This window comes from Narcine bancroftii, chromosome 2, assembly GCF_036971445.1.
Source record: "Narcine bancroftii isolate sNarBan1 chromosome 2, sNarBan1.hap1, whole genome shotgun sequence".
Lineage (NCBI taxonomy): Eukaryota > Metazoa > Chordata > Chondrichthyes > Torpediniformes > Narcinidae > Narcine > Narcine bancroftii.
In genome coordinates this window covers 14,128,087-14,147,261 of record NC_091470.1, presented here as the reverse complement: position 1 = coordinate 14,147,261, position 19,175 = coordinate 14,128,087, and the positions used below count along the sequence as shown (strand labels likewise).

Below are 19,175 nucleotides of genomic sequence, written 5' to 3'. Positions count from 1 at the left end.
GTCCCATTAGTTTCTCCATCACTACTTCCTTTGTAACAACTATTTTATCAAGGCCCTCCCCAACATTCGCATCCTTAACTCCGCACTTGGGCATGCTGGACATGTCTTCCACTGTGAAGACTGACACAAAATATTTGTTCAATGCCTCGGCCATTTCCTCATGTTTTGCTACCAGTTTTCTTTTCTCATCCTCTAAGGGTCCTATGTTAACTCTGGCCACCCTCTTACGTTTTATATATTTATAAAATGTTTTGCTTTCTGTTTTCATATTTTGTGCCAATTTACTTTCATAATCCTTTTTCCCACTTCTTATTACCCGCTTTGTAACCCCTTGTTGTCTCTTAAAGTTGCACCATCCTGTATCTGGTATTGTTGACTCCAGACATGCTGTCCATACACAGGTCTTGCCACCTCTCTTCATTGATTGTTGTGTCTAAGTCTGACTCCCATCGCTCCCTCCACCTGCGTAAGCCCAATTTCGGGGCCTCACTTTGGAATATGTAATACATCTTAGAGATAAATTTACACAAATTCCCCTGTTGAATTAGAATCTCTATGTCACTACACATGGGCAGGGTCATAGATGGCCCAATTTATCCCTTAAAAAAGATCATAGTTGCAGATAGCAGAAGAATGTTCTATTAGACAAATCATATTCATTCCTCAATTGATGAAATGACGAGCTGCCTTTGCTTGTAACAATCCTTGATACACCTGATCCCTTTTTGGCACCAGGTATCCAGGATCAAGGGTATTAAATTATTCTGGGTCAAAGGTGTTTTGAGAGATATCCTCACCTTCCATCCAATACACTGCTTTATTCTCTTCCATGTCTTAAGTACCTCCTTTAATATGGGGTTATCCATTTTCTTTGAGAATAATTTGGTGTCCCACTTGTATATGAATTCTCCTGCTATCTTTTCACCTACTGCATGTAGTCCAATTTGTGCCCGTGAAAGGGGTCCCCCTCCCTCAAAGAGTGAGACGATAAACTCTGCCTGGGTTGCCCAGTAATATTTTTTGAAATATTTTAAACCCTTCAAATTATGACAGGATGCAGAGTTAGGCAGAGAAGTGGCAAACGGAGTTCAATCCAGAGAAGTATTAAGTGATAAACTTTGGAAGGTAGAACTTGAGGGCAGAATATGTGGTTAATGGCAGAATTCTTTACAGCGTGGAGGAACCAAGAGATCTTGGAGTCCAGGTCCACAGATCTCTCAAGATTGCCACATAAGTTGATAGGGTGGTTTTAAAGGCATATGCATGCTTCCCTTCGTTAGTCAGGGGACTGAGTTCAAGAACCATGAGGAAATGTTGCAGCTCTTTAAAACTCTAGTTAGACCACACAGAGAATTGTGTTTAATTCCGGACATCTTATTATAGTAAGGATGTGGAAACTTTGGAGAAGCTGCAGAGGAGATGTACGAGGATGCTGCCTGGATTAGGGAATGTACCTTAAGAAGAAAGGTTTCTCCTTGTAGCGATAGAGAATGAGAGGTGGCTTAATAGAAGTATCTAAGATTATGAGAGGCATAGATATAGCCTTTTTTAACCAGGGCATCAATGGCTAACACCAGAGGACATCATTTAAGGTGAGTGAAGGGAAGTTTAGGGGAGATGTCAGAGAGTGGTGGGTGCCATGGTTGGTGGTGGAGGCTGGTACAATAGGGACATTTAAAAGACTTGAGACAGCCACATGGGTGCAAGAAAAATGGAGGATTATGGATTGTGAGGGAGGGGAAGGTTAGACTGGTGTGGAATAGGTTTATAGGTCAGCACAACATTGTGGGTCAAAGCACCTGTATTGTACTGTAATGTTCCATGTTCTAAATATTCACAATGCAGTTAGTATAAAATATAAGCAATGTTACAAAAATGTAGAGAGTTCTTTGAAGGTCCTGAAGTAGCAATGGTCAGGGTAGTAAGAGAAGGCTGGATAGAAACTCAAAGTTCAATACAGAAAAAAATTCCGTAATAAATAATGTGCAAGCAAGAGTCTTAAATGATTGAGTTTGTTGTTGAGGAGTCTGAGGGTGGAGGGGGAGCAACTGTTCCTGAACCTGGTGGTACTGTTCTTGAACCTCGAGATGTTGGACCTCAGGCTTCTGCACCTTCTGCCTGAAGGTAGCAGTGAGAAGGGAGCACAACTACAGGTACAGGGGTCCTTTATCCATACATACATACTGTACATACAGCACGATTACAAGCCATTTCGGCCTACGATCTCATGTCACCTAATTGCACCCAATTGACCTATATCCTGATATGTTTTTTTTGACTGGTGGGAGGAAACCAGAGGCCCCGGGGAAAACCACGCAGACATGAAGAGAACTTGGAAGCTGCTTTCTTGAGGCTTTCTTCAATTAATGGGAGATCAGTGCCCGTGATGGAATTGGCAAGGTTTGCCACTCTCTGCATTCCTGGGCACCTGAGTTTCAAGACCAGGCTGTGATGCAACCAGTCAGTACACTTTCCAGAGCACCCCGGTTGAAGTTTGATAAGTGTATTCAATGATATGCTGAATCTCCTCAGACTTCTTAGAACGTAGAGGGATAAGTCTAATCTGTAAGCAATAAGAAACTACATCTGGCATGTTTGGTACAGTCATTCTAGGCTGATTGACCTGTTCCTGTACTGTTCTGTTCTATGTGCTAAACTGCCATGATTAGCACTGAGATATATGACTATATTAACTATGTTACTTCAGTGAATTGAAGGGCAATGATGGTTACCAGATAAACCCCTTCATCTAAGATTGCAGAAAAAGTCTCAACTGAAAGCCAGAACCTGATAAAATGGCAATTTCTCACACACAGATGAGCTTCAACTAAATTGGCAAATGGTTTTGACAATTGCAACTTAACTTGAATCGATTGGAACTGTGTTGCAGACCTCACGCTTATGTCATTGCTACTCACCTTGCCAGCAGCCATCAGAGACAATGCAAATTGGTACCAAAGATGAAACTCCTCAAATGTAAACTTCATGGCTCGCTCCAAGCACTGGAAGTGAAAAATATTTAGAACACCTTGATTTCAAACGTCTGTCACCAATCTTGCCTTACGTGATGCAATGTTTCCCCTTGTGATGGGAAACTTGAGGAAACGGAAGGGAACGAATGAAATGCAAACATAGAGCTGAGGTCAAAACAAAGGAGGTCTGGTTTGTGAGAATGAAGGTCTGATGTGCTCCTGACATCCCCAGAAGCAGCAAAACACCTCCCTCACCAATGATCGTCAGTGAACAACAATAAAAAATATTCCCATTGCTACTGTACCTTTAACATCGTGGAAACTTCTGAATGCGTTTCACAGGGTAGCTCCCCTGGTTTTAAATCGGAGTGGATAAATCTCACACCAACAATTGAGAACAGAGATCAGATCAGATGAGATACTCAGATACTATGTTTTGTCATGTAATAAAATAGAAATGTAATTTTACTTGAAACTTCCTTTGGTCCGCTATACACCAGACAAAGATACACCATTAGCATTAGTACTGCCCAGCACTCCTTACAGTCAGAGAAAGAGAAGCAAAAGAGAGTCCCCCCCAGAGTCACTGTGCCCATGGATTTGCCTCCAGTGCTCCCGGAGCCTCTGCAGTCACACAAGACTCCAATTCAGTTCAAACCATCAGCAAACAGAACCAGATCCAAACCTCCAACATGACGAGCAAGGCTTCAGCACCCATGTGTCAACAGAATTAACCGATTGGAGACCTCAAGTATTGTTTCACAAACTTTATTTCATGTGACATATCATAGAGAGTAGATGGCAGTCTCCACTGCTTAGCAACTCCAAAATCTACTTCTACAACCACGTGTATGTATGGAGACAAACAAGCTGCTACAGAAAATAGGATATCATCATGGAATAAACCCTTTATTACAATTTTTGTCTTTTAAAAGCTTAGTTTTGTCTAAATTGAAGAAGAATGCATCAATAAACTGTTGGCATCCTTGACTACAGGTAAGGACACAACTTAGCTTCTTAATAATGTCTTGCTGAAGAGATGCTGTATTGAGATGAGCTACCTGCCAATTATATTAGTGACAGTGTCAATTCTTTCTTCACAAAACTTCTCCCACACCAGGGCTTTTCGGGAGCCCTCTGCATCCTCTCAAATCCCGGTCCGGACACCTGGCTCCCATGATGCCACTTGCAATTACACTTCCTGTTCTGAACAGTTCAAGTTGGAACTTATTCTCAAATAGGAACCAGATATCTGGTTACATCTGATCTCTTTAATCTATTGCACTCATTATTCTTTGATCTAACATCAATGTTGCAAGTCATCAAATTATACAGGAAGAAAACAGGCCCTTCAGCCCCACTTGCCCATGTCAACCAAGCTGCCAATCTGAGATTTTCCCATTTTCTTGCTTTGGTCTCTGCTTATTTACATATTGTGTCCATTCTCATGCCTAGCAATGCAATCCCATCAGTCCCTCATTTCAAATCAGCCCTGTAATTAACTATCTTCCCCTATGCAAAGGGACATTTAATCACAATAACCATGAACATTACAGCACAGAAAAACAAGCCATTTGACCTTTCTGGTCCGTGCCAACCAATAAAAGTAGCTAGTTCCACTGACCTATTCTCATTCCATAAAACCTCCAGACCTCTCCTATCCATGTATTTATCCAATTTATTTTTAAAACTCAAGATTGAATCTGCATTCACTACATCAGATGGCAGCTCATTCCACACACCCATCACTCTCTGAGTGAAATGCTTTCCCCTAAAGTTTCCCCTCTCCCCTTTCAGCCTAAAGCTACGACCTCTCGTATTTATCTCCCCCAATCTAAGTGGAAACATCCTACTCACATTTATCCCTCATAAATCTCTATCAAGTCTCCCCTCATCATTCTTCGTTCCAAGGAGTAGAGTCCTAACCTATTTAATCTTTCCTTGCAACTCAACTCCTGAAAACCCGGCCACATCTTAGTAAATCTTCTCTGCACTCTTTCAATCTTATTGATATGTTTCCTGCTGCTGGGCGACCAGAACTGCACACAATATTGTGTGGTCTCACCAATGACTTGAATAACTTCAACATAACATCCCAACTTCTATACTCAATACTTTTATTTATAAAGGCTAAGATTTTAATTTAATTTAATTTAGACCTACAGCATGGTAACAGACCATTACAGCCCACGAGTCCATGCCACCCAATACACACCCCATTAACCTACTCTCCCAGAACATTTCTTTACAACTCTGTCCACATGTGACACCACCTTCAGGGAACAATGTATACATATTCCCAGATCTCCTTGCATCTCTGCAATCCTCAATGGCTAAGTATTTACTACCCTGATTCACTCTTCCAAAGTGCAATCCATAGACAAACAGTGACTCTGGAGGGACAGTGTATTGCTTCTCTTTCTCCTATTGTTAGGGGCACCAAGCAATAATCATGGCAACAGCAGACAAAAATTGAAGTCTATCATGTATGTTACATTTTTAATGTATTAATACATCACAGGCAATAAAAGGAGCCTTTGAGATTCCCTCGCCCATCTGGTTCCACTTGCCCACTATCTATCCCTTCTTGGTTCCTCTTTAAAGATCAGATTCCAGCCTTTGTTTTCCTCTACTCTCTCCAGCACCTTCATCCCCCTCTCCCTGGCTCTATCTGCCCCTTTTTCTCCTTCTTGCCTGTTTCCACTATCACCTTCTTGGCTCTGAGCTGCTGAAGGAACTCAAGGGGTCAGAGAGCGTCCAGGAGTAGAAACGGTCAGTCCATGGAACGGGTCAGGCAACGTCCAGGAGTAGAAACGGTCAGTCCATGGAACGGGTCAGGACCCTTTATCAAGACTAATCCAAAATTTTGCAATAGGCAAACATGCTGGAGAAACTCAACAGAACATGCAGTACTCATGTGATGGGCAACCAACATTTGGGCTGGGGCCCTTGATGAGGTATACCAGACCCGAAATGTTGGTTACCCTTTATTCTCTATGGATGGTGTGTAACCTCAAGATCAACCTGATGAAACAGGGTTCTCTGGTCCTCAGTGCAAAACATGCAAACACACAACCAGACATGACAAGTGTATAGACAAGCAATACATATGCAGGACAGATGTACATGTATAAAAATGAATTAATAAATATTGTTTTATAAATAGTAGAGTCATAAATAAATATTGTTTAATACAGTAAAACCCCTGGTATCTGGCAACTATGGGCATTGGTAGATACTATAAGTGAACTTGCCAGTTGCTTGAGATTGTGTGTTGCGTGATTGGTGAATTAACTGCTGGAGTGGCGGGGGGGAGGGGGGCAATTTTAAACTTCCATATTTTTTATCAATTTATTTTCCATGATAACAGGGATTTTACTGAAAATAGTAGAGCTTCCTGAGTTTAGTCAGCACGTTTGTGTACTGCATTCAACCCCGGCATCTGCAGCTTTTCTTGTTTAACCCAAAACATTGACCAATATTACCCATAGATAATCCCTGACCCACTGAGTTCCTCCAGCAACTCATGGTTTGCTCAAGATTCCAGCATCTGGAGTCTCGGTGTAACTCTCCTGTCTCTTATCTTCCAAACCTCTTCTGGCTCTATTTATCTGCACCTCTCCTCAGTCCCCTGATCACCTCCTGGCTTCTGTCTCAGTCATCATCTCCTCGCCCCTCTATCTGCCCTCTCCTCAGGGTTTAAACCTGAAATGTCGACAAGTCCCCCCATCAACAAATGCCACTTGACCTGAGTTTCTCCAGCAGCGTGTCTTTTGTACCAGCTATTGAATTTCTCCTTATAACTTAAGTTGTCCAGACCCAGCAAAAGGTAGAGCCAATCAGATGCACTGAGTGTAAGAGGACTAAAATGTGAGGATAGATAATATCGGACAGAAAGGAAACTTACAATGGATTGGCTTTTGAGGTTGGACTCACCTCTGACAGCATTTCATACTGCTCTCGTCTTCCCAGTGCTATTGTGAGCAGATCATAAACAATAGAGGCACTCTGTAAGCTGATAACCCGATCGTTATTGTGTTCTGGAATCCTACTCAGCACTGCATCTCTATTCGCCTGAAAAACACAAATATGGAGTTGTCAAAGGTCAATTCTTTCAGCCATTTTATGATTCTTTTCGCTGTGAAAGACAAAACAATCTCAACAACAGATGCGATGTTGAGGCTTTAGAAGGCACTGCTGAGGCTCACAGGTTATGGAGTACAGTTTTGGGCTCCTTATTTAAGGAAGGAAGCGCTGGCATTGGAGAGGATTCAGAGAAGACTCACTGAATGATTTCTGGAATGAAGGGATTAGCAAACGATGAACGTTTGTCGACTCTTGGACTGCCCTCTTTGGAGTTCTGAAGATGGGGGGTGGGGGCGGAGAGAACCTCATAGAAGCATTTTGAATGTTGAAGAGCCTGGACAGAGTAAATCTGGCAAAGTTGTTTCCCATGGTGGGGAGTCTAGGACAAGAGGGCACAACTTAAGGATTGAAGGGCACTTGGAAGATGCGGAGGAATTTCTTGAGCAACAGAGTGGTGAACCTCTGGAATTTGCTGCCGCATTCAACTGTAGGGCCCAGGATGTTGGGTGCATTTAAGAGAGAGATTGATATCTGATTAGTCAGAATATCAAAGGTTATGGGGAGAGGGCAGGAGAGTGGGACTGAGTGGATCAGATCAAGATGGAATGAGAGAGTGACCTTGATGGGCTGAGTGGCCTATTTTGCTCCTCCATCTTATTGTCTTCAAGTCAAGTTGCCTCCTAGTTACTCATCTGTTTAAGTGTAAAGCCCTCCAAAAGATAGCGGACACAGACCAGGACATCAGAAGAAACACCCTCCTCACTATCGAGAACATCTACAGGGAACGCAGCAGCAATCATCAAGGACCCTCACCACCCAGCACACTCTCTGTTCTTGCCGCTGCCATCAGGAAAGAGGTCTAGGGGCCACAAGACTCGCACCACCAGGTTCAGGAACAACTGCTACCCCTCCACCATCAGACTCCTCAACGACAAACTCAATCAGAGACTCACCTTAAGGACTCTAAATTGTGCACTTATTGATTTTTTAAATTCTTTCTGTATTGCACAGTTTACATTCATTATCTGTTTACAGCTTGTTGTTTGTTGATATGTATATGCTGTGTAGTTTTTAAAAATTCTACCATTAAGAGGTAATTCTGCCTCGCCTACAGAAAAAAGAATCTCAGGGTTGTATGTGGTATTATGTATACACTCTGTCAATGAATGTGTAATCTGAATCTTTGTCTCTCTGACTTGTGGATGCCGTGAATATTATAGGAACTGGCCCACCCTCTGACCCCCCCCTCAGTCACCCAGCGACACTAATGCTGACCCAGCACCTCCTTGTATGGTAGGGAGCCGCTGTGAATGACTGTTGCGACGTTATCTGGAAATGCGGCTTAAATACGGCTTAAAGAATTATTGAGGACAGTTTCCGTCCAGCACACAGTAATTGTGACCCACTACCATCAGGAAGGAGGTACACGAGCATTAAAATCAGGACTCCCAGGATTATTTTAAATTATTTTTTTGAATATGTATGATTATTATGTTGTGTGTGTGTGTGTGTGCGCAGAAATGTTGTTTTGTATGGTTGTCTCTATTCAGTCAGGTGATAATAAACCTGAATCCCAGTTTGACTAATTGTCATCATTCATCTCGTTAATTTGTTTTAACTGTGTGTTTATTTGTGAAAATGTAAACCAAAAATGGCACTGGAGCATGTCGACTTCTTTTGTGTGGCCAAGAGAGCACGCCAAACTAAGTTTTTCCACCCTCTCTCGGTTCATAATGTGATAAACAAAGTGAACTGAGGAAAGTGCATGGGTCACCACCCTGTTCTCACATGTTCTCAATTTACCACCAGGGCTGCAGGATTCTGGAGAAATGACACAATCACTCAGGGTCAGGAAGATGAGAATTTCCTCTTTGTTGCCCCATTCAAGAACTTGCAAGCTTCTGATCTTCACTCATCTTCACCATCTGTGAGACATCAGGTGCCCTCAGAGGATTCATGGGGAACTGAATTTACTGAAAGACTTTGCATCATGCTTCTAAAAACAGGTGAGCTAAAAGTAGCAGACAATTTTATAAGCAGTTTGTGGCTGAACTTCAGAAACGAACACCACAGGAAAATGTGTCCACATCAATTTGTGTGGAGGTGTATGTAAGTGTTCCTCAGGAGGTCAGGACTGAATGAAGCTGGGAGGAAAGGATTAATGAGTTTAATGTTTGGATGGAAGATGTGACCTTCATTAATCCTGAATAATGCACCAACTCTGAACATCATTTACACCTTAAACAAACAGCAAGGGGATCTCTAAAGTGACTGGTTTCCACAGTTAACCTGCGTAGTAAAGAGCAAGAAACATGCCGGTAGGAAAATTACAATCCACATCAAGACAATTCATACTGTGCATCGGCTGAAGACATTTTAAACAGTTTCAACAAGAGCATTTACATCAGTGTATTTCCAACCCATAGTAAACATATATCAGCCTACAACTTTGAACAGTAAAAAGTTGAAGGAAATTGAGAAAAAGCACATTCAAGTTTTCAAACACCAAACTTCCTATGATCACAGATCATACAGCACAGAAACAGGCTCTTTTCAGCCCAACTTACCCTTGCTGGCCAAGTTGACTAACTGTGGATGCAGATGCTGGTGGGGTGGGAGCTGAGAGGGCCAGGGCAGATGTGCGGAAAATGGAGGTGTTGTGGGTAAGGGCTGAAGTTGATGGTAGTAGAAGGGAAGCAGTGTTTTTTGAAGAAGGAGGACATCTCGGATGATCTGGATTGGAAGACCTCATCCTGGGAGCAGATGCGATGGAGATGGAGGAATTGCAGGAAAGGAATGGAATCATGAGCTTGTGTCCTGAGATGCAGACAGAGAGATCAGAAAAGGGGAGAATGTTGTCAGAGATGGACCAAGTGAATTTGTGGTTGAATAGAAGATTAGCAGCAAAGTGGTTAAAGTTGACAAGCTCATCATGGATGGATAGCCAACATCAATGTAGTTGTTAATGAAGCAGAGGAAGAGTTGAGGAGCCTTGCCTGTGTAGGCTTGTAGCATGGATGACTCCATGTTGCCAACAAAAAGGCAGGCATAGCTGGGACTCACGCAGGTATCCAAGGCTGTTCCTTTGATTAGAGGCAGTGGGATAAATCAAAGAAGATATTGAAGGTAAGAACAAGTTCTGTCAGACAGAAGAGGTAGTGGAGGAAATGGACTTTTGAGTTTCCTTTTGATAAAGCAACAAAGGGTTTTGAGACCTTTGCTATGTGGAATGGAGCGTATTTGAGATTGAGTGCCTATGGTGAAAATGAGGTGGTTGAGTTCAGGGAACTGGAAGTTGTTGAAGAGATGGATGGAGGGTATGTGAGGTATCGCAGATTAGGTAGGGAGGGTCTGGACCTGAGGGGGAAAAATGCAATTGAGGTAAGATGATATCAGTTCAGTGGGGTAGGAGCATGTAGAAAGAATGGGTCTACCAGGTCAATTGGATTTGTGGATTTTAGGTAGAAGATAGAACCAGGCAGTGCAAGGTTGGGAAACAATGAGGTTAGAGGCCATGGGAGGGAGATGACTGGAAGTGGTCAGAGATAGTGAGAGAGATGGTGGCTTGAGGCTTATTGGTGGGGTCCTGTTCAAGGTGCAAGTAAGAGGAGGTGTCTGAGAGCTGTTGTCTGGCCTCATCAAGGTAGAGGTCAGAGTGTCAGACCACAACAGCATCAGACTGCTTCGGTAAGAGATGGTGTCACTGAACTGTTTATCTGTACTTTTATCTATAGCCTTACGACCTGCTGCAACTAAGTACGGGTTGACTTGCCTGGAAAGCACACAAAACAAAGCTTTTCATTGAATCTTGGGACACATGGCAATGTCCAAATGTCCTTTAAATATTGTAATTGCACCCACCTTTACCATCTCCTCATTCCACATACCCACCATTCCATGAAAAGCCTGCCTCTTTACATTTTTCTCTGACCTTAAACCTATGCCCCCAAGTCATTTGCCACAAAGCACTTTCTTCCCTCTTCCATTCACACCTCAAGCTCTGGTCTGGAATGGGCGTTGCACATGGAAAACGATAAACAGAAATTAAGTAATGGAGGTCTTCAGAGTGGAAGAATGGATGGAGATCTCACAGGAATTACGGTGGGAGGCAGCGCAGTTAAAGTAGTGGATACCTGGTCACCTTCAATGCAGACAGAGAGGTCAAGAAAGGGAAAAGCCAGGGATAGAGCAGATGTAAGTTAGAACTGGATAGAAAATGTCAGAGGTGACAAAACTGAGTTCCATGTAGCAGAACATGACACAGGACCAGACTGGAAAAAGAGCAAAATTCGAGATTCAGTTTCTTTTATTGTCATGTAATAAAATATGAAAAATAATATTCCATGAAATTTCCAAAGATTCACCATCAGCAGAAATTGCCAGGTGCCCCTTACAGTCAGAAAGAGAAGCAAAGAAAGTGCCCCAGAGACACTGAATGTCTGTGGATTCACCTCCAGTGCTCCAGTGCAGCTACACAGCCATCAGTCCAAACCTTTGGCAACTGAGCTCCAGAAACAAACCTCTGACCCAATCAGGAAGCCCTCAGTGCTCTTGGCACCCTGACGCATCTCGGTTCTGATACCTGATACCCTGTCAGTCAGTAACGAGGCAGTCTCCAGCAGTCCACTGTGAGTCCCTTGACCACAGTCAGCAGCAGACCGCAGCCTGTGTGGGTTCTTTGCCTCGAGTCACCAACTGTCCGTGTATTCTTCAGCCTCAGAGCCACTCGCCGGTCTGCCACCACCATGATCACTGTCCCATGGATTGTCTCCTCTCCTTCCCCTTCACAAACGGGGGGTAGGGGGGAGGGGAAAGAGGATGGACTCCCCATTTTCTGATGCCCCGTGCCAGTCCTCTGCTTCCCTGGAGTCTGCAACCCCTCATGGCCGCTGCCAACTATAACCACCATTATCTTGGGCCCAAACCCCATGGTTGCAGTATTTTAAAATAGACCACCATCAGCTCCTTCTACAGCCCTTTTAAAGCCTGTATGGTACTGATGGCTGTTGGACTGGGCTTATCGACCTTGCAGGGGAGGACTGCATCTCCGGTTCCCGCTCTCCATGGGTTCGCACCAGCGGTGGCCATGCTGTTGCAGCAGCTCTGGCAGCGCTGCCATTTTTTTGGATCCTGCAGGACCAAAACAAGGCACATTCCCCCCCCTCTCAGCAGGAAGCAGGCACAACCTGTGGGTCCCCATAGCTAACCTTTCACATACAGCATGGTAACAGGCCATTTCGGCCCACAAGTCCGTGCTGCCCAATTTGATTTGGAAGAAGTACATGAAGTGGAAAGAGAAGCCATTCAAATGTGCAAATGAGTTCAACCAGAAAAAGGAGGCTCGTGGTGGGGAGGGAACTGGTCAGGTCACTGCTCAAGAAAGGAGTCGAGGGACCTTGAGGCAACCTATAAGGAATGGAAGTGTTGAGGGATTGTATTGTGAGTTATGCTGACAGGGAGGGAAGCAGGGAGGTAGCAAGAGAACTGGCATAATTCTGAACCTAGAGTCTTTGTTAACTGTACAAGTATAGAATCAGCAATAAAAAATCATACCTAGCGTGTTAAATAGCCTGTTGATAAAATCCAATGTCTGTCAAAGTGAACAATCGGAATTTATTAACCTGTTATTTCTCTCCATTTTCATGTCTCTGGTAGGCTTTGTTATTGGGACAATTATAATTCCATTAAATGTCACCACCCTGAACTTTCCTCTTGTAGAAAGCATCACACTTACCATGGATTCACTAATGAGCAACAGCAAAAGAGCTTCTTCTGTGTTTTCTTGAGGACAGAAAATGCTGGAACAATAAGAGAATACAATTATGAAATTCATAATTCCACTTTGTAGTTTTTAAATACCTTGTCATAATGGATCTAGAATTGCAATTTGTGAAACTCTCTCAGGATGGGAGAAGTGAAGTTTCTCTTGGTATGGACTTGAGCCAAAACACGTCAGACAGGAACTTGCATCTTGTTTCAGTGCTAATATTTCTTGCACCACAAAATTAATTGTTGCAGGGACGGCACGGTTAGTGCAGCACTATTACGATTGGGCCAAGGGTTCAAACATGAAATTCCTGTCTGTAAGGAGTTTGTACGTTCTTCCTCTGTCTGCGTGGGTTTCATCTGGGTGATCTGGTTTCCTTCCACTGTTCAAAGCATAGCAGGGGTTGCAGGGCCGGCATTGGCTGAAAGGGCCTGTTTTCATGCTTTTTGTCAAAATTTCAAAAATTAAAATTAAAATACCTGTTTAAAAATTTGGTGCTCTTCCTTCTAATCTGACAAGAAAAAAACAGGCTCAAGACTTCTCAAAACGAGTAAACCAGGCTGTCCTTGCAATAGAAAAGTGTTGGCAGGGAGAGCATAAAAAGATGACAGGTGGACGAACTTCCACTGATGGTAATTTCTCCGCACTACCAGAAGTTCACTGTAATGAAACCGTGCATATTGTGACAGATGATGCTATATTTTATATTGTATATAGATATGTTTTAAAGGAGATAAATTGTGGCAAGTTTTTTATTTGATCACACACAGGAACAAACACTTCAGAACAGATCTCATTTAAAATGCTGAAACTCTGCTAAAGCCAGACAGTCCAGGCTCCGGGCGCCTTTAAGTAGGTGTTAATTGGACATGCTGTGGAGTAATGGATAAATGAAGCCAGAAAATTGGGTCCGGTGCCGCAGTCTGAAGTTCTAAGAGGATCAGGTGCTTTTCTGTGTGTGTGTGTGTGTGTGTGTGTGTGTGTGTGTGTGTGTGTGTGTGTGTGTGTGTGTGTGTGTGTGTGTGTGTGTGTGTGTGTGAGAGAGAGAGAGAGAGAGAGCGAGAGAGAGAGAAGAGAGAGAGTTCAATTCTACAGTTCAGCAGCAGCAGTTGGGACTGGAACAGGACAAGCTGGCAAGCTTGTGGAAAAACCCCATTTTGAAGAGGGGTTGTGAGTTCTTAGTTCAGCCTGGTCAAAGCCCTTGTGGTTCATGGAAGAGGAGACGTCTGGCTGCATAATGTTTCACTTGAAATAAGAAAAACAAAAAGGAACTCTGTGGTGACCTGAAAGAAAGAGGTTATCATCTGGAGAACCCTGATGGCGCAAGTTTCTTCAGCAAGACCCTGAAGTGCCTGAACAGAAGGAATCAGTTGTGAGTGTCCAACGAGCAACAAATCTCTCTGAAAACCGACAAGAACCTTTTTGAGCAGTAACCATTTACCTTTCAAGCACCAAAGCCTGGTGAACTTCATATTTGTTAAATTCTGTACACAGTCTAAGAATTGCCTGCAACCAGTGAACTTGGAGGAGTGAGAAGTGAGATTGGACTGTGAACGAAAGAACTTTTCTGCACTTACACACACATTACATACACGTGCACTTAGAATTAGAAGGGGATTAAGTTAGGTTAAGTTAAGTTAATAGTAATAAGTTAGAATTTGATCCTGTTTTCATGTTTAAAGATAATTAAAAGCAACTTTTGTTGAAGTAACCATTTGTCTTGGTGAATTGCTACTGCTACTGGGTTTTGGGATCCCCTGGGCCCGTAACATTATGTTCAATCTTGGTTCCAGTTTTGGCTCTATCCTGTAGTATTGAAGCATCCAGGCAGCAAGTGCAGGCAAATGTTTGGACCACAGAAAAGAATATAGCTCCCCTTCCCCACCTATATGTGCACATTTATATGCCGAGATCAGGTAGATCTTTATCTGCAGTCACTGTGATTGAAGTAAAAACACAATGCTAGAGAAACTCAGCAGATCAAACAGTATCCTATATCTTCTTCTTTCTTTGGCTTGGCTTCGCGGACGAAGATTTATGGAGGGGTAAATGTCCACGTCAGCTGCAGGCTCGTTTGTGGCTGACAAGTCCGATGCGGGACAGGCAGACACGGTTGCAGCGGTTGCAGGGGAAAATTGGTGGGTTGGGGTTGGGTGTTGGGTTTTTCCTCCTTTGTCTTTTGTCAGTGAGGTGGGCTCTGCGGTCTTCTTCAAAGGAGGTTGCTGCCCGCCGAACTGTGAGGCGCCAAGATGCACGGTTTGAGGCGATATCAGCCCACTGGCGGTGGTCAATGTGGCAGGCACCAAGAGATTTCTTTAGGCAGTCCTTGTACCTCTTCTTTGGTGCACCTCTGTCACGGTGGCCAGTGGAGAGCTCGCCATATAACATGATCTTGGGAAGGCGATGGTCCTCCATTCTGGAGACGTGACCTACCCAGCGCAGTTGGATCTTCATGAGCGTGGATTCGATGCTGTCGGCCTTTGCCATCTCGAGTACTTCGATGTTAGGGATGAAGTCGCTCCAATGAATGTTGAGGATGGAGCGGAGACAACGCTGGTGGAAGCGTTCTAGGAGCCGTAGGTGATGCCGGTAGAGGACCCATGATTCGGAGCCGAACAGGAGTGTGGGTATGACAACGGCTCTGTATACGCTAATCTTTGTGAGGTTTTTCAGTTAGTTTTTTTTCCAGACTCTTTTGTGTAGTCTTCCAAAGGCGCTATTTGCCTTGGCGAGCCTGTTGTCTATCTCGTTGTCGATCCTTGCATCTGATGAAATGGTGCAGCCGAGATAGGTAAACTGGTTGACCGTTTTGAGTTTTGTGTGCCCGATGGAGATGTGGGGGGGGGGGGCTGGTGGTCATGGTGGGGAGCTGGCTGATGGAGGACCTCAGTTTTCTTCAGGCTGACTTCCAGGCCAAACATTATGGCAGTTTCCGCAAAGCAGGACGTCAAGCGCTGAAGAGCTGGCTCTGAATGAGCCATCCTATATATAGCAAAAACAAAGATACAGAACCAACGTTTTGGGCTGAACCCTTTATCAAAGTATGAACAAAATGCGGGCAGGTGCCGAACAAAATGGTAGAGGGGGAGGGCACGGTCTCACAGGCTGGAGGTAATAGGTGGGCTTCTTGATCATGAAAGGCTCTATCCCTCCAGCTACAAGGTTTCTCAACAAACTCAAGCCTGGAGTTCAACAGTCAGCACAGAACAAAATTCAAGATTCTTCTATTGCCAAGCCCTGCCATAAAGGTTAGGGTTAGGATTAGATTATGTTCAAAGTGTTGCCATTAGTATTGCCCGGCGCTCCATACAGTAAGAGAAAGAGAAGTAAAAGAGAGTCCCTCCCGTCAGTCACTGAGTATCCATGGATTCACCTCCAGCGCACCTGCAGTCTCTGGAGGAACACAGCCTCCTGATTGATCCGTTGGAAATCCCAGCTCCAGATCCAAACCTCTGATACGATCAGGAAGCCTTCAGTGCCCGAGGACTTTCGGGAGCCCTTCTCGTTCTCCACATCTTCTCGAATCCCAGTTATGCAGGGGCGTATCTACGGAAAATAGTGCCTATGGCAGGGGTGGTCAACCTTTTACATTCCTTGCGTCAAAATAAACAATGATGAGATGGTCTCGCAAGACCAGGACTTGGTGGCCACCATGTTGTATTTCGCTTTGGCTTTTTAATAGGTTGAGAGCGAATGGGAGGACAGGAAGGGTGGATGGAGTAGAGGTGAGTGTTCTTTGTATGATGGGGGTAGCGCTGGCAGGTGAGGGGTGGCGCTGGCCAGTGGCACTGGCCAGAGTGGGGCTGGTGAGAGGGGGGTGGGGCTGGTGAGAGGGGGGTGGTGCTGGTGGGTGGGGGTTGGCACTAGCAGGTGGAGGGGTTGGTCGGACTCCGTCTTTGCGAATCGGGCCTCCATCCACGCTAATCGTGCTTCCTTCCATGCGCCACTTCTAGTCATCGGGGGAGGTGCGGGAACCACCGGGAGCCCGGGGTGGGGGGAGGTGAAGGAGACCACCGGGCTGAAGAAAATTCTTTTTTCACTATCCAGGAATGGCTTGTTTGACTTTAATACAAACCGTTCAGTGGCAACCCTCTTCAAGTTGCCAAACCTGCCATACCCTAGATACACCACCTGGTTCCCATGGGCCAGACTCCAGCAGCCTGTGTGGGTCCTTCAACCACAAGTTGCCCACAGCCCACAGCCTACGTGAGGCCTTCAGCTGCTGACCCTCTCGCTGGTCTGCTGCTGCGGCCACTGTCCTGTAGGGTCATTTCCTCTGCGTCTCCTTTTTAACGGGGACCGTTTCCCATTAACAAATGAACCTTGCAACATCACCATCCTCTGAGCAGATCCTATAATTCACATGCATTGTTTTCACCACAGCTGCTACCCCTCTACCATCAGACTCCTCAACAACAAAATTCAGAGACTCATTTAAGGACTCTTACTTTGAACATTAGTTATTACCGGATATCTATTTTTTTTTCAGTATTGCACAGTCAGTTTCTTCACGTATCTTTCTTTGTTTACATTCCTCTCTTGTGTCTACATTTTTCTTCTTATGCATAATTTAGTTACTGAGAAGGAGAAATTTTGCCTGGCCCACAGGAACAAAGAATCTCAGGGTTATATGTTAATGCCATTTTTGTATTCTAACAATAAAATTAAACATGAACGAACGAACATAGGGAAACATCAGTAATGTGTCTGTCAGTCGCACACCTATCCTGGGTTAGCTGAGCGCATCTGAGAGAAAAGGAAAGTGCATCTGAATTAAAGATGTGAACACAGCAAACAACAAAAGTGAGAGACCCAGCCTCCGCTGCCTACTATACTTCCCCAACTTTCCCTCAAATGTACCCACACTGACTACATATATAAATTCCACCAAATTAATGTGCCACTCATTTACTAGGTACTGGATGACGTCTTTTCTATTTTTTTTGCAATTCTGTAATTCTGCCTGGCCCACAGTAAAAAGAATCTCAGGGTTGTATATTGTGTCATGCAGGTACCTTGACAATAAATCTGAAATTCTATCAATCCACAATTATTTTGAAATCTCCATATAACTATATAACCATTTATGGAGCGGAAACAGGCCACGTTGGCCTTTCGAGTCCGCACTGGTTCACTGATTTTGTGCGCCCTCTTCAGGCATTGGTGATTTTAAGTGTAGTGTATCTTTGAGAATTTTAACATCGATCCATAGGTACTCTGTACTTTGGATGTGAAATCTCATATTAAAATATTCAAAAACATGGGCTGTGTGGGAGAAGCCAGTGAGTGGCCGTAGACAATAGCTTCTCAGACTGGAGGCCTGTGACTAGTGGTCTGCTGCAGGGATCGGTGCTGGGACCAGTGTAGCTTGTCATCTAGATCCACAACCTGGACATCAATGTGGTGATTGGATCAGCAAGTTTGCAGACAATACTCAGATCAGAAGCATTGTGGACAGCAAGGAAGGTTTTCAAAGCTTGCAGAGGGATCTGGACCATCTCGCTTGAAGATAATGTCTAGAATCCATAACTTACTCTCCACATCCATGATTACATATAACAAAACTTCCTTCAGAGTGCAATTGGAACCTAATATTCATAACTGAAATACGTTGACTGGTGCCAATCTGAAGCCTTCCAATAAACCTGAACATTCTCCCATACACGTTTATTCCATTCTCTCTGCTGCTTACTGTACTTTCCAAACTTTCCCTCAAATGCACCCACATGCCTCCTTTCCCCTTTGAGCAAAGAAAGTTGGCTTTGCAAACTCTTACATGGACAGATCTTGGCTACTCTTAGGACTTTGCATTGGAGGCTGCAGGTTCTTAAGGTCACATCAGAAATGGAGAAAATTAAACCGATGTGCATAAAAGAAGGCTGAGCTCTTGGTCAGCAGAAAATGTAAACTCCCAGATACTGAGGTGTGATAATTTAAGACACATCTTTAATCTCCTTGGTACGTGGGCCAGAGAAAGCAAGTCTCCAAATTCTTGATTTATCTAATCCTGAGTCAGAAGGAAAGTCTCTTGAGTCGAGGAAATGAGCTGAATTGCACAACAGATCTGAGGGATTGAATGGCCTCTCCTAATCTCATGGTTCTAACTTGACTCCTACTGGACAATTACCCTTGACTGCGTCCCTCTTGTCCCTAGGTCCACCAGTAAATTAAAACTGGTGAAACTTTTCTTTGCCTGACTGATGTACTCCAGGAACACAGCATCAATAATTTTAAAAACAGTTGAGTTCCTAACCTTTCTGTGCTATCAAGCTGAAAATGTATGCAATCAGAGCCAACAGGCAGTTCTCCAAAATTCCCTCACGGAGCAAAAATCTGACAGGTTTTTAACA

The 19,175-nt window shown here is 44.0% G+C and overlaps 1 protein-coding gene across 5 annotated transcripts in view; it reads right to left on the bottom strand.

The window, feature by feature from the left end:
• ttc7b (tetratricopeptide repeat domain 7B) overlaps positions 1-19,175 on the bottom strand; it is a 408,001-nt gene that overhangs the window by 227,442 nt on the left and 161,384 nt on the right. For all 5 annotated transcript variants that reach the window (XR_011351037.1, XM_069915898.1, XM_069915899.1 and 2 more), the window contains exons 7-9: positions 12,793-12,856; positions 6,909-7,046; positions 2,919-3,002 (exon numbers count right to left, since the gene is read on the bottom strand). Coding sequence is in view for 4 of the 5 variants with exons in the window: in XM_069915898.1 (XP_069771999.1) it covers positions 2,919-3,002; positions 6,909-7,046; positions 12,793-12,856 (286 nt within the window). In the remaining variant the exon portion in view is untranslated. The remainder of the gene's footprint in view (positions 1-2,918; positions 3,003-6,908; positions 7,047-12,792; positions 12,857-19,175) is intronic.